We start from the raw sequence: 14,842 nt of genomic DNA, 5'->3' as shown, positions 1-14,842 counted from the left end.
CCAACAGACAGGATGACCACCACGCTAATAACATGCTAACAGACAGGAGGACCACCACGCTATTAACATGCTAACAGACAGGAGGACCACCACGCTATGAACATGCTAACAGACAGGACGACCACCACGCTAATAACATGCTAACAGACAGGAGGACCACCACGCTATTAACATGCTAACAGACAGGATGACCACCACGCTAATAACATGCTAACAGACAGGAGGACCACCACGCTAATAACATGCTAACAGACAGGACGACCACCACGCTAATAACATGCTAACAGACAGGAGGACCACCACGCTATTAACATGCTAACAGACAGGAGGACCGCCACGCTATTAACATGCTAACAGACAGGAGGACCGCCACGCTATTAACATGCTAACAGACAGGAGGACCACCACGCTAATAACATGCTAACAGACAGGAGGACCACCACGCTATGAACATGCTAACAGACAGGAGGACCGCCACGCTATTAACATGCTAACAGACAGGACAACCACCATGCTAATAACATGCTAACAGACAGGACAACCACCACGCTATTAACATGCTAACAGACAGGAGGACCACCACGCTATGAACATGCTAACAGACAGGACGACCACCACGCTAATAACATGCTAACAGACAGGACGACCACCACGCTAATAACATGCTAACAGACAGGAGGACCGCCACGCTATTAACATGCTAACAGACAGGAATACCACGACTCTATGAACATGCTAACAGACAGGAGGACCGCCACGCTATTAACATGCTAACAGACAGGAATACCACCACTCTATGAACATGCTAACAGACAGGAGGACCACCACGCTATTAACATGCTAACAGACAGGACGACCACCATGCTAATAACATGCTAACAGACAGGAGGACCACCACGCTATTAACATGCTAACAGACAGGAGGACCACCACGCTATTAACATGCTAACAGACAGGACGACCACCACGCTAATAACATGCTAACAGACAGGAGGACCACCACGCTAATAACATGCTAACAGACAGGACGACCACCACGCTAATAACCTGCTAACAGACAGGAGGACCACCACGCTATGAACATGCTAACAGACAGGAGGACCACCACGCTATTAACATGCTAACAGACAGGACGACCACCACGCTATTAACATGCTAACAGACAGGACGACCACCACGCTATTAACATGCTAACAGACAGGAGGACCACCACGCTATTAACATGCTAACAGACAGGAGGACCACCACGCTAATAACATGCTAACAGACAGGACGACCACCACGCTATTAACATGCTAACAGACAGGACGACCACCACGCTATTAACATGCTAACAGACAGGAGGACCACCACGCTATGAACATGCTAACAGACAGGAGGACCACCACGCTATGAACATGCGAACAGACAGGAGGACCACCACGCTAATAACATGCTAACAGACAGGACGACCACCACGCTAATAACATGCTAACAGACAGGAGGACCACCACGCTATGAACATGCTAACAGACAGGAGGACCACCACGCTAATAACATGCTAACAGACAGGACGACCACCACGCTATTAACATGCTAACAGACAGGACGACCACCACGCTATTAACATGCTAACAGACAGGACGACCACCACGCTATTAACATGCTAACAGACAGGAGGACCACCACGCTATGAACATGCTAACAGACAGGAGGACCACCACGCTAATAACATGCTAACAGACAGGACGACCACCACGCTATTAACATGCTAACAGACAGGACGACCACCACGCTATTAACATGCTAACAGACAGGAGGACCACCACGCTAATAACATGCTAACAGACAGGACGACCACCACGCTATTAACATGCTAACAGACAGGACGACCACCACGCTATTAACATGCTAACAGACAGGACGACCACCACGCTATGAACATGCTAACAGACAGGAGGACCACCACGCTATGAACATGCTAACAGACAGGAGGACCACCACGCTAATAACATGCTAACAGACAGGACGACCACCACGCTATTAACATGCTAACAGACAGGACGACCACCACGCTATTAACATGCTAACAGACAGGAGGACCACCACGCTATGAACATGCTAACAGACAGGACGACCACCACGCTATTAACATGCTAACAGACAGGACGACCACCACGCTATTAACATGCTAACAGACAGGACGACCACCACGCTATTAACATGCTAACAGACAGGAGGACCACCAGTACTAACCGCTGCCTGGTGTCGCTACAGACGGAGCATGTGCGCCATTCAGCAGCCATGTGGTTTCCAGAAAGGTAGAGGTTGAGCAAGACATAAAGAGAGAATAGAGAAAAGTAGTGTGTGTGTGTGTGTGTGTGTGTGAGTGTGCGTGTGTGTGGCTCCTGGCCCGTTCACAAGCTGTCTCATTTGCATTATGAATGACAGTGAGGGAGCTAACAAGGTTATTGGTCTTTGAGTTGTCGTCTGTGACCACACGTGGAAAAAGGACCTACAGCAGTGCGCGTTGGCAGAGGCACTGAGCCTCTTTATTCCTCCTTTTCCAAGCGCTATGGGGCTTTTTTCAGCGAGCACACGATTTACTCTGGAGATGGAAGAAAAGGGGCCGGGCCGGGCTGGGGAAGGGGGACCGGGCTGGGGAGGCTCTTTGCTTTTCAGCTCCTTTACTAGCCCAGTGAACCCTCATTATCCCGGCCTCTGGTCAATAGCAGCACCGCGTTCAGATCCAGGGCAGTGGAAGGAGTATTTATTGGCTGATGCTAGATTAGCAGATCAGATTGTCTGTGGGAGGGATGTGTCGGACCCTTTCTGTGGGCGGATGAATTGCAGGCACCAGGTGAATAAAGGTGGTTAATTATTTTCCCACTGAACCCAGGAACGCAGCTCCTTCCTCAACACAAAAATAAGTACTTGGATTTTTAAGCCCAGAAACCACATTTAACTCACTGAGTGTTTCCTCTTTCCACAGACTTCAGATTCGCCATGTACCCTCCCTCCATGATCGCCACAGGAAGTGTGGGGGCGGCGATCTGCGGCCTGCAGCTGGATTCATCCGACCAATCACAGTGGGGCGACAACCTGACCGACCTGCTGGCCAAAATCACAAACACAGAAGTGGTGAGTTTGTTTAACATCTGAAACGCAGCAATACATTCTAGAAATTCAGCTCCAGTGTGGTTTTAGAGTTTAGAGCTGCGTGTGGAAAGTTTCAGGGGATGTTTGTGAGTAATATTTGAATTAGTGATTAATGTCGGTCCCTGCAGACTCCAGCTAGCTGCTTCTATCTGAGCTATAGTCACTCTGATTCAAACTGAACCAGCTTCTTCTCACGCTCCAACCTTTCATCTTATCAGTTTATTTCAGTGAAACGCTCCACAGAGTCATCGTGGTACCAGTAAAACAGCCAGTGTTAGTGAGCAGGTCAACTGGTTTCTGTCCGAGGTTGAGAAACGCCTCGTGTTTGAGAACTACAGAATAAATGTTGAAATGTCACGCTTCTCTGGGATTCAACTTCCCACTAACTCATTTTTTGGAGCAAATATTTGACATCTAGACAAAAATGTAAGAAATGAGGATGAAGCAAAGACTAAAATGTCTTCATTCACCCTCGGGCTCTGTTCATTTCTGCTCACTGGACTTCATTTTCACTCAATTAGAAAGTTTTACACCTCAATGGAAAAAGTTCCACTGGGTCCAGAAGTAAAGAACTCAGAGATGTCTGAGCAGCATCACAGAGTCACCATGCCATAAGTTTTATATATATATATTAAAACAAAAATAAATTCATTACAGGCTTTGTAATTAATTAATCACAATAATCACATTTTTTGTCAAGCAGCAATTTTTGACACAAGTAATTATTTTCAATTCAAATAAATTTTGGTTGACAGTTGAGTCAATGAATAGACATATATGTGTTAATAAGTTAAAATTATTAGAACATATAGAAAAAAATGATTTGGATGATTTAAAGCCTGGATTTAGTGTTTTTTCCACTGTATGATTCCAACAAAAGCATAAGTAGTTAAAGGACCTTCAGAAAGTAGAAAATCCACAGATTCATTCTGTTTTCATTGTTTCTGGGTCTGATAATTGGTGTCAGTTTGATGATTCTGTTTTTAGGAATATAAGTTTTTATTAATAAGCAAATATTTTTCATAAACTAAAAGTTTCTAATTAAGTTATTAAAAGAAAGACATTTTTTGGTTTCAGTTCTTATTGTTATTATTTGTGGTTTAAGTTATTACAAAAATGTTTGTTTCATTTAAATTCATCTGCATTTTTCTTTTTTTTTCCTTTGTCTGCATTTATTCTCATTGTTTAACTCCATGGAAGGGGTGTCAACATTTATGAGATTAATGCATATTTTAGGCTTGCAGCTAAATATTTTTTCATCTGTCTGCTACATTCACATGTTACTGCAAACTCAAAATGACATTATAGCAATTATATTCACATTTTACTACTTTTTTTTGTAAACTAAAGCACTTGGTGCAAGTGGTGCAACTAAAGCAAGTGGTCTATTATGGGATGGCTACACCATTAGCCATTAGCAGGACTGTGGTAGCTAACATTAGCTCTGGTTCTAACAGCAACATGTTTTACATTGAGGTGATCAGAAAACTCTCTGTTGAACAATTTGCAAACAACCAGGCTTTTATCCGAGCTGCCATCAGGAAGATTTTAAAGAAAACTTTCCTCCCAATGAGCTCAATGAGTCTCATTTTCCTTCTCTATTCACCAAACCTCCTGACGGCACTCCTGTGGCTCTTCTTCACTGCAGACCATAGACCGTATGCTGCAGACAGACTTTAGGTTCATTAGCGCCACCTACTGGGCTGGAGTGTTCACCAGTGTTACCAGTGTACCACAAATTAGGGAACTATATGCGCTCATTTTTTTATCACGTTTTTTCTGTAAACAATTCATGGCTGCAGAGTTTACTGTTTTTTTGCAGCATCCTGTCAGAGAAAATGTTTTTTAAGCTGCGATTTGTCCAAATGTTCCAATGGAGCAGAGAGGAGTAGTTCAAGGACCACTGGAAAACTGAAACTTAGATGATTGTTTTTGCTTGTTTTTGCCGTTTCTGGATTTTTTAAGGGTTTAAAATGAAGAGTCTGCAGGTTTTAAAGCCTGTTCCTCTGTTTTGACTGGACTGTAGGTTAGCATGTGGCGGGTTTCTTCCCCTCCGTCCGTCCCGTCGGGCTGGTTAAGGCCTTTCGTACACAGAACCCTGTAAATGGAGCCAGGCTGAGAGCTTTTGCAGGAGGGCTGGTGTGAGGCGGTCCAGTGAATGCTGCAGCAGAGTCCAAACAGCGCAGGAACCCACCGATGCCTGGCTTTCATCAGGCAGAGGGCTCAGTGTAGAACTGTAGAAGGAAAGGAGAGCCAGATAAAGGAAGATGACTTATTTTCTACTCGTGTGAATTCTACCTCCAGACTGTCCAGAGTTTAGGTCCGAAGACACTACAACATGATGAAGAAGGCTGCTGGTTGGTATTTGCAGACCTAGTATAAACACTGGAGTTAATGTGTGCACGGAGCAGATCAGCATGGATGTTAAATTCTGTCCCAAAAGGAGGAGGAGGAAAGCTGTTGAAGTGTGAAAGGACTCTGAGGGGTGTCCTGCCTCTCCATGGCCCAGAATGCATTGCTGCTGGAGGGCAGGGCTCCCTCTGGTGTGAGCGCTGGGAAGTCAGTCAGCAGCCGAGGAAAAACAAATATCTGGCCTCAGCAGCACAGGCCTCAGTGTGTTCAGGCTGCAAGCTCTCAGACTGGAGGAATCAAGTCTCTGTGATCAGATCCTGACATTCCTGGATCCAGACAAGCTGCAGGAAAACAGGACGCAAAGCAGAGGGCATCCCTCCTAACTCAACATATAGGGAGGCCTGAGTGTAAATAACAGGGAGCCAAACTAAACTTGAAACACGCTGTCTCTTCATTTAGAAAGTTTATTAAGAACTTACATCATGCTCCACTAGAGATACCATCTAAAACCACAGTCTGGGGCAGATCTCCAGACTTAGAGGCTTCAGAGCTGCTTCACTCTGTCACTGGTTGAGCTTTTAGACTTTCATATGCACCAAAAAAAGAGAAATGGTTATTGAATGAGTCATTTGAACACCTTAAACAGTTTATCTGTGACTGAACCCTGAAGCTCCTCATCAGATGGAGATCTGAGGCTAAACGTTCTGTTGGGTTCTGGACAGGATGGAGAACCAGCGTCTGGAGGCCAAACAGAAAATATGAAGCAAAGCAAGTTTCTCCAACCTCTGCAGCTGTTGTTGCCAAAAGCATCACAGCCAACGCCACCCCGCTGCCACCCCGCTGCCACCCCGCTGCCACACCGCTGGCACCCCGCTGCCACCCCGCTGCCACCCCGCTGCCACACCGCTGGCACCCCGCTGCCACCCCGCTGCCACCCCGCTGCCACCCCGCTGCCACACCGCTGCCACCCCGCTGCCACACCGCTGGCACCCCGCTGCCACCCCGCTGGCACCCCGCTGCCACCCCGCTGCCACACCGCTACCACCCCGCTGGCACCCCGCTGCCACACCGCTGGCACCCCGCTGCCACCCCGCTGGCACCCCGCTGCCACCCCGTGCCACACCGCTGCCACCCGCTGCCACCCCGCTGCCACCCCGCTGCCACCCCGCTGCCACCCCGCTGCCACCCGCTGCCACCCCGCTGGCACCCCGCTGCCACCCCGCTGCCACACCGCTGCCACCCCGCTGCCACCCCGCTGCCACCCCGCTGGCACCCCGCTGCCACCCCGCTGCCACCCCGCTGCCACCCCGCTGCCACCCCGCTGCCACCCCGCTGCCACCCCGCTGCCACACCGCTGCCACCCGCTGCCACCCCGCTGCCACCCCGCTGCCACCCCGCTGCCACCCCGCTGCCACCCCGCTGCCACCCCGCTGCCACCCCGCTGGCATCTGTGGTGTCCAGAAGCTGTGGTTCTCCAGTGCAACCTGATCTAGTCACCATCCTGGAGGAATCCTCACAGTCACCTGGTGGCCAGCAGGAGCAGAGAGCTGCTCTGAGTCAGAAAATAGAAATATGTTGAGTTTGAAGTAGACAGTTTAGCTGTGGTTTGATCATAAAGCTGCAGACTGAAGAGTAAAACTTCACTTTATTCCTGACTGATTAAAAGGAGGTCAGAGAAGTTTAAGGTTTTAGAGGTTTTATAGACACTTCTTCTCTCATTCATCTCTATAAGGTTCACACACTACCAGACACCGGAAACACATTCTCCCATTCCTCACTGGGTTCCTCTTTTTCTCACTGTGGTCTGTTTTAAACAACAGAGATGCTTTTATAAGACACACTCTCTCTATGAACGCAGGCTCTGGCTTCACCGCTGCTGCTGTTTTAACGTGTCAGCTGGAGAAAGAGAAAGGTCACATTTTCTGTTGTAACTTGTGGACACTGGAGTTATGTGGTGATTGTGATTTCCAGTGTCAGCCCCCAGATATTTAGTTTCAGATTCCCTGAGATCCGTAGAGTTTGCTTCAGCTGTCTGACCACCGATCCTCCAGAGGAGCGAACGCCGTCTGGTGTGGTGCAGTCAGCAGTTAGAACACATTCCACGGCTTCACACATCTCTTCCTTTTGGTTTTGTCTGTCTGCACGACTTCCCCCTGCCTCCAGCGTCACACAGGATGACGTGCATGCATTGATGTGTCTGAATGACAGACTGCTGCAGTGTGATGCATGTCTGAGGTGTGCAGATGGAGGATCTGAGGAGGTCATGTGTTTTCTGGTTTGAGGCTCCACAATAAGAAGCTTCAGTCCCGTTTATTCAGCGCTGTCGGCCCTCCGCTGTCCGAGTACGTTGAGCTGCTATGAAAGCAGCGTTGGTGTTTCCAGTAGTCACACACTGAAGTCATTAAAGGTTCTCAGATGAAGGCCGTGGGGCTTGGCATGGGATCCGAGGAGAAGGTCTTTTAGAAGGAAGCCGTGCATTCTTGCGGTCGGACACAAGCAGTTCCTCTACAAGATCTGTGCTTTACTTAATTTTCTCTCAGGAATTGGGATTTTATGGCCAATGGGGCACATGTTGGTGGGAAGATTTTGTGTATGCACGAGTGTGCACGCCCTTCTGTTAGTGGCCACCCTCTGGAGAAGATGAAGGGACCGACGCTGTTCGGGTTTCCTCCACATCAGACCAGGGCTGAGGAAAATGTTCTCAGAAAGGCAGGAAGCCCGGATCAGTCCGTCCATCAGGGTTTGTGGAGGAGGAAGAACTGGAGAAAATTATTGGTAGTTTCAGTCAGAGTTAAAGAGCTGTCACGGGAGGATTTGCCGAATATACATTCAGATATGGACAGAAAGGCTGATCAGTGGAGTTTAACAGATTTAATAAGCTTCTTCTCCTCCTTAGTTAATGTTGTCCACATGTGCAGCATCCAGACTGATCTCCGTCCTGACAGTTGGTTAAACATGCGTGTCTTCCTCTGACGGCGTGTCTCACCCCGTAGCGTCACGCTGCCTGACCTCCGACACGCTGACCTTCTGAGCTCAGTTCTGGTTCCATGGAGGCTCCAGCTGTGGCCCGTCAGGTTTAAATTAGCTGTAAATTTCCAAATGAATGTTTCACCATCAAGTCCTGATTCACAGACGCCTGCAGCTTTAAGGCTGGGGCGTGTGTGTGTGTGTGTGTGTGTGTGTGTGTGTGTGTGTGTGTGTGTGTGTGTGTGTCTCGGCTGCTGCTGCATTCTCGTATTTCTCCAGCAGAGGGCGCTGTTGGTGTCCTCCTCCTGCAGATCTTTAACCCTCCTGTCGTCCTGCAGTTTTAAAGTTTGAGAAAGTGGTAAAAATTTAATTTCAAAGTGAAAACCTCCACATTTTCAACATTCTTGAGAAATTTTTGAATTTTTTTTGGTGGAAAAATAGAAATGCAAAAACAACGTTTCTTCAAGAACATTCACAGAAAATCAACGAAATTCCAGCAAATTTTTCTGGTTTTTGGTTGATTTTTTCTGAATGCTCTTAAAGACAATATTAGAAGTTTTACTGTTATATGTAATCATTTTAGGATTTTTTAAAAAAGATTTTATTCATTTTTTGAAAATATTTAGATTTTTTTTCCAAATTTTTATTTCTTGCCAAATTTGGGGATTTTTTTCGCTGAATTTTTGGATTTTTTTCACACGAGGGAACAATATTTTTTGGTTCCTGTAAATGAAGACACCGGGAGGGTTAAAGATAGCTCCTCACCTTTAGAACAGTCTGATCTTCCTCTGAGGAGGTGGAGCCCTGCAGCCTCTCACACTGGATCTGGTTAAAGGTGTAATTAACAGCTTTCCCTGCATTTCCAGCTGTTGTCACGGTGACTTCTGTTTGAGTTTCTGTGTGTTTGGGAACGGTGAAAGGTGGGTGGTGGCGGCGTGCACGCTCAGCTACATGTGCACGCCCTTGCGTGTGCACGGCTATAGAGTGGTATTCATTCGGTATTAGTCCTGATGTAACGCTGTAGTCTGGACTCCTTCCTGGCAGCAGATAATTTAAACCGTCCCTTTAAATACATTTTACAGAATTCTGCTGTATAATCTGGTTTCCTCACTGAGAAACAGACTGAGGATAGAACGATTATCAGTCTGACTGACTATCGTGGATGATGTTTTCATTTTTCTGATTTTTGTTTTTGTTTTTTGGCTGATTTTCGATAAATTAATGCTCTGCTTCAGCTCTGATGCAGCTGCTCTCTGTCTGAATCTCTGAGGTCTCTGAAGCAGGAAATGAGCTGCTCTCTCAGTTGCTAATGCTATGCTAACAGCTAGCGACTCAGCTAGAAGACAGATTAACCTGAAATTATCCTGAAACAGAGTCTAGAAAACATGTTAAAGTGATTAATAAAGCTTTAAGATCTGGAGCTTAGTGGGTAATAAAAGTGACAGTTAAAGATGAAGGAAACAGAAGAACAGTAGGAGACAAACTGATGAAACTCAGTGAACAGAGGAGATCGTCCTGATTTAATCACTTCTATTTCTATTTTATAACATTCACTCAGAGTGAATCCTTTTAGTTGAGAAGGCCAGTTATAAATGGCAGGTTTCCTGCTATCACATGCTGCTAAAATATTAGATTTAATGCATATTTGTTCTCAGTAAAACCCCTAGAAGCTGCTAGCCTCGTAGCCTTACTAAACGCTGGGGTGAGAATATTCATGTTACCGATTTAAAGTTTTTTGTTGCCAAAAACCTCTAAATGTTTAACATTAACACAAAAAAGAAATCCTAAAAGTTGCTCTCTTGTTCCATAATTAAATCAAATGCCTTTATCGTCATTGGACAAATGTAGAACAAAATTTTGAGTGCATCTCTTTAATGGGATAAAACGTAGAAATAAAAACATATACTATGCAAAATACATATAATATATGTATGAAAATAAATAGATAACATGCAAATAAATAAAATATTTGCAGCAGAAAGATGAGTCCTCTCCTTGCTTTGGCTCCATCAGCAGATTAAAAAGGGCAATCGATATATAATAACAAATAGTGATATAATATAATAAATATAATAACTTCTCCTTCGTTTGTGCTCTCCAGGACGTCCTGAAGGAGTGTCAGGAGCAGATCGAGCGTGTCCTGGTGAGCAGCCTCCGTGAAGGCCGGCAGCAGCAGCAGCAGCAGCAGCAGACCCAGAGGGGAAGCAGCGGGAAAGGCCTGGACGAGCTGGACCAGTCCTCCACCCCCACAGACGTCCGCGATGTCAACTTGTGAACCAGCAGAGGGCGCAGTGCACAGGATTTACAACAAAACAAAACGACAAAAAAACACGATGAAAAAACCTCAATTTCAATTAAAAGCAGAAAAAAGAACAAAAGAACAAAAAATGTTAAAACACAAGCCCTTTAAACCATAAAAGAACAATGCTTGCTAGTTTTTGTAGATTTTTTTTCTGTTCTTCGAGTCAAAAAGAAAAAACACCTGCACACAAATAGATTTTCTATGATGTTGTAGAGTAAAGCGATGAAGCTCTGTGGTGCCTTGGATGTACAGAAGGGAAGCCAGTCACATTCTGCCTTTGATTGTATAGTCTGATCTCTAAGTTCTATTCAGCCGCAGACGGAGAACGAGGCTGTTCTGGTAGAAGTCGTTCAGAAAAACTGCATACATGGGATCACAGAGAGGCTTAAGTTTCCTTTCTCTGTTTTATACGAGTATTATCAACCTTACCAGAGAGGAACCGGAGCTCCCCCACCAGCAGAAGGTCCAGAAAGCCGTGAGAACGTGATGTTTCCAGGGAAGAGCTGGGTGAAAGAATGATTGGTAGTAATTATTATTATTAATATGTCATTAGACAGATTTAGTGTCTGAGTAGAGATCAATAAGCTCCTTTTGTCAGGCTGCTTGTGTGTCTGTGAGTGTAGACGTGTTGGTTGTGTGTCTGTTGTGTAGACGTGTTGGTTGTGTGTCTGAGTGTAGACGTGTTGGTTGTGTGTCTGAGTGTAGACGTGTTTGGTTGTGTGTCTGTGAGTGTAGACGTGTTGGTTGTGTGTCTGAGTGTAGACGTGTTGGTTGTGTGTCTGTTTGTGTAGACGTGTTGGTTGTGTGTCTGTTTGTGTAGACGTGTTGGTTGTGTGTGCTGTTGTGTAGACGTGTTGGTTGTGTGTCTGTGAGTGTAGACGTGTTGGTTGTGTGTCTGTTTTTGTAGACATGTTGGTTGTGTGTCTGTTTGTGTAGACGTGTTGGTTGTGTGTCTGTTTAGACGTGTTGGTTGTGTGTCTGAGTGTAGACGTGTTGGTTGTGTGTCTGAGTGTAGACGTGTTGGTTGTGTGTCTGAGTGTAGACGTGTTGGTTGTGTGTCTGTGTAGACGTGTTGGTTGTGTGTCTGAGTGTAGACGTGTTGGTTGTGTGTCTGTTTGTGTAGACGTGTTGGTTGTATCTGAGTGTAGACGTGTTGGTTGTGTGTTAGAGACACGGATGTTGTACAGTCAGCTATATTAGTGTGTGCGTTCAGCGACATGGCAGCACTTGATTAAAATCATAGATTTTTTTGTTTAGTTGGTGGATCAAAGCGAGGCTCCAGAAGTCGTTCGTCCATGTCCGTCCATCCGTGTCCGTCCATCCGTGTCCGTCCATCCGTGTCCGTCCATCCGTGTCCGTCCATCCGTGTCCGTCCATCCGTGTCCGTTCGATCATCGTTGGCCAGCGAGACGTGACTCATGATCCCACGGAGAATATTTGGCTTGCAGGAACTTCTCATGTCGAGCCCTTGTCTTTCCAAGAGCATTTTTCCTGACGTCATTGAGTGTTTATTGCTGCCATTCGATATGAATATTTCAGATTGACGGTGTTCCAATGTGGTGTGTCCTTAGTGGTGAACGGCTGCTTTAAGTCCGGTCAGAGGAGGTATTGTCTTCTTTCAGGTGAAATGAGAGGACAGTGTCTTGAAGAAACTCCTCTGAGTTACTGAGCAGGGATGAGGTGGGAAAGACTTAGAGAGGACCAGGAATGATAGACTGATGGTGTTGCAGAAGATGCTGCTGTTAGGAGATGAGGATGATGAACAGAAAAACACCCAAGAAGCCTCACAGTAGAACTTGGATGTCTGCATATTTGGGTGAAATCTCCATGAATATCTCAGAACGGAGGTCTACAGAGATGGCTAAGTGAGCTTAAAATGTTCTGACACGAGGAACTCAGACTGTACGCTGCCAGATCATGTGATACTGAACTTTTTGGGGGGTTAGAAGATGAGAATATACTGTCAATGCATCTGGAGTCCCACATAGGGTTGTCTTCAGCTCCCCTATATGATTTCAATGGCAAAGCACTTGAGAAGACGCTCCCCAGGAGATAAAAATGAAATGCGTCGGGTTGGTGATTGAGTGAATGGATGTTTTGTTTCTTTTCCTCATTAGCCTTTTCTTTGGTTTACTTTGTAGGGCTGGTTTCCCAATCACACACAAACCCTTCGTCAGCAAGAGTCAAATTTAAAAAAGGCTTTCCGCATCTTCCGATGAAAGGACATTCCGATCAAAAGAGAAAACATTCCTTTTCAAGCAAAGTGCAAGTTGATTGGGAGATTTAAAAGAATTAGAAAAAAAGGAGAATCCCTACACCGAGTTCTGATCCATGGGGTCCATTTGATTTTCTTTGAAATATTTGTTTTTACTTGAATTTTTCTTGTATTTATCTGCATCCCAGAGAGCCCACAGGGCAGCAGGGACAGAAGGTGGTCGGAACATCCAGTATTTGCACATGTTGGAGGTTGTTCAGACGGAACCGCCTGAACCGACGGTTGGTCCGTGTCCTACGGTGCTGATTGTGATCGTCTGTCTGAACACACCTGTCCCCTGTCAGCTTTGCTGCTTCAAATCATTGGAAGGGGATGATCAGCCGGCAGACGGCAGCACAAACACACGGATGATTTATTTGTTTTAACGGGACAGCGGTGTCTCTACTTAATGTTTGATTTTATTTTTAGTTTGTGACTTTGCTGAGTGTGTGTTTATCGGTCTGAAGAGAAAATGTGGGGATCGGATGTTTTTCAGTCAAACTGAGCAGTTTAATGACGTATTTGCCAAAACATCCCCGTCTGAATATTTGGTCTGACCCCTTCACTTCTTCTTTTCCTGCCTCTGATGTAAGCTCTTCCCAAACTTAATGGTTGTGATTTTCTTTTCCTGCAATGTATTGTTGCATGTGTTCTGTATTGAGACCACCTGTCAATTTGTGTTGATATATTTTATGGGGTGACCAGACCCGCAAAAGGGTTTTTCTAAGATTTAGAGATACTGTATTCCAAAGTGAAGAGAGGACGAGGAGGAGGAGGTGTGAAGACATCAACAAAAAAGTGTCAATATTTTATTGTTGTCTTTTTGCGCTGCTAAAAGCTATGAATTTGTTTCATTTATACAAAAAAATAACATTACCTAGTTGTGATGTGTCACTTGAGTGTGCTGCTATTTTATAAACATTTGTATTATAATATAATTATTTTACTGCTTAAGAGATAAATTCAGAAAACGAAGTAGATGGTGATAGAAGAACATGAAATGAGTATTCGACTGGAAATGTTCTTTGTACAGTTTGACAGATTGCTTAGATAGCATGTCTCCTTTCCCCTTTATTTTTATCTATTTTGCTCTCCTTCTTCAGTCACATTCTGCATCAGTGGTATTCCTATACCTCAGGATTACTGGACAAATAAATCACACATTCATCAGCTATACCTCTGCAGTTAGGGAGCCTGAAGGAGGAACGCAGCATGAGGAGGATTCCCGCTGCTTTAGAGGAGAAACAACAGGAATTATGCAAGGCTTCCACTTGGACTCTATCGGAGGGGGGCTCATTCTGTTTTCTTTAGTTTTTAGCGCAGATAGCATTCCTGTCCGTGTTGGTGCTACATCTTCTGTGCGACTGAGGGAAAACCAGCATTCCTATGATGGCCAAAGTTTTTTGCTTTATTCAACCACAATCACTCTGAATGTCTAAAATATGGATTCTGTTTGTGAAAAAAAGACGTGTTTTGGTCTGAAATAATCATGTGAGCGCCATTGGAAGCCACAAAACACTGTGTTGGGCTCCACCTGACGTAAATATTCCCGTATCTGGAAGTTTGAATGGTGCAGATTTCCTCCCCTCCACTAGAACTCATCATGTACCTCAAACGTCTGTTGCACAACCTCTGTTCAATAAACTTCTGCTTTAAAGGGTGTGACACCACATCAGCTCACCGTTTCCACGTCTGTGTTCCTTCCAGCTCCGACCGTCTCCCATCAGGAGCTTAGTTTGGGATTCTGAGCAGCAGCAAAGCGAAGCCACTAAACCACTGAAAGCATCAAAACAAGAAAAAAAAAAGGTTATAAAACCGTTTCCTGCAGA

The 14,842-nt window shown here is 45.4% G+C and overlaps 1 protein-coding gene across 2 annotated transcripts in view; it reads left to right on the top strand.

The window, feature by feature from the left end:
- The window catches only part of ccnd2a (cyclin D2, a), a 28,922-nt gene extending 16,341 nt beyond the window's left edge, over positions 1-12,581 (top strand). For both annotated transcript variants that reach the window (XM_022189936.2, XM_022189937.2), the window contains exons 4-5: positions 2,972-3,120; positions 10,559-12,581. In XM_022189936.2, the coding sequence (XP_022045628.1) occupies positions 2,972-3,120; positions 10,559-10,732 (323 nt within the window). In that variant the 3' untranslated portion in view covers positions 10,733-12,581. The remainder of the gene's footprint in view (positions 1-2,971; positions 3,121-10,558) is intronic.
- The last annotated feature ends 2,261 nt before the right edge of the window (positions 12,582-14,842 follow it).

This window comes from Acanthochromis polyacanthus, chromosome 8, assembly GCF_021347895.1.
Source record: "Acanthochromis polyacanthus isolate Apoly-LR-REF ecotype Palm Island chromosome 8, KAUST_Apoly_ChrSc, whole genome shotgun sequence".
In the NCBI taxonomy this organism is placed as follows: domain Eukaryota; kingdom Metazoa; phylum Chordata; class Actinopteri; family Pomacentridae; genus Acanthochromis; species Acanthochromis polyacanthus.
Note: the sequence above shows the minus strand (reverse complement) of the source record. Positions and strands in the feature narration are given on the sequence as shown.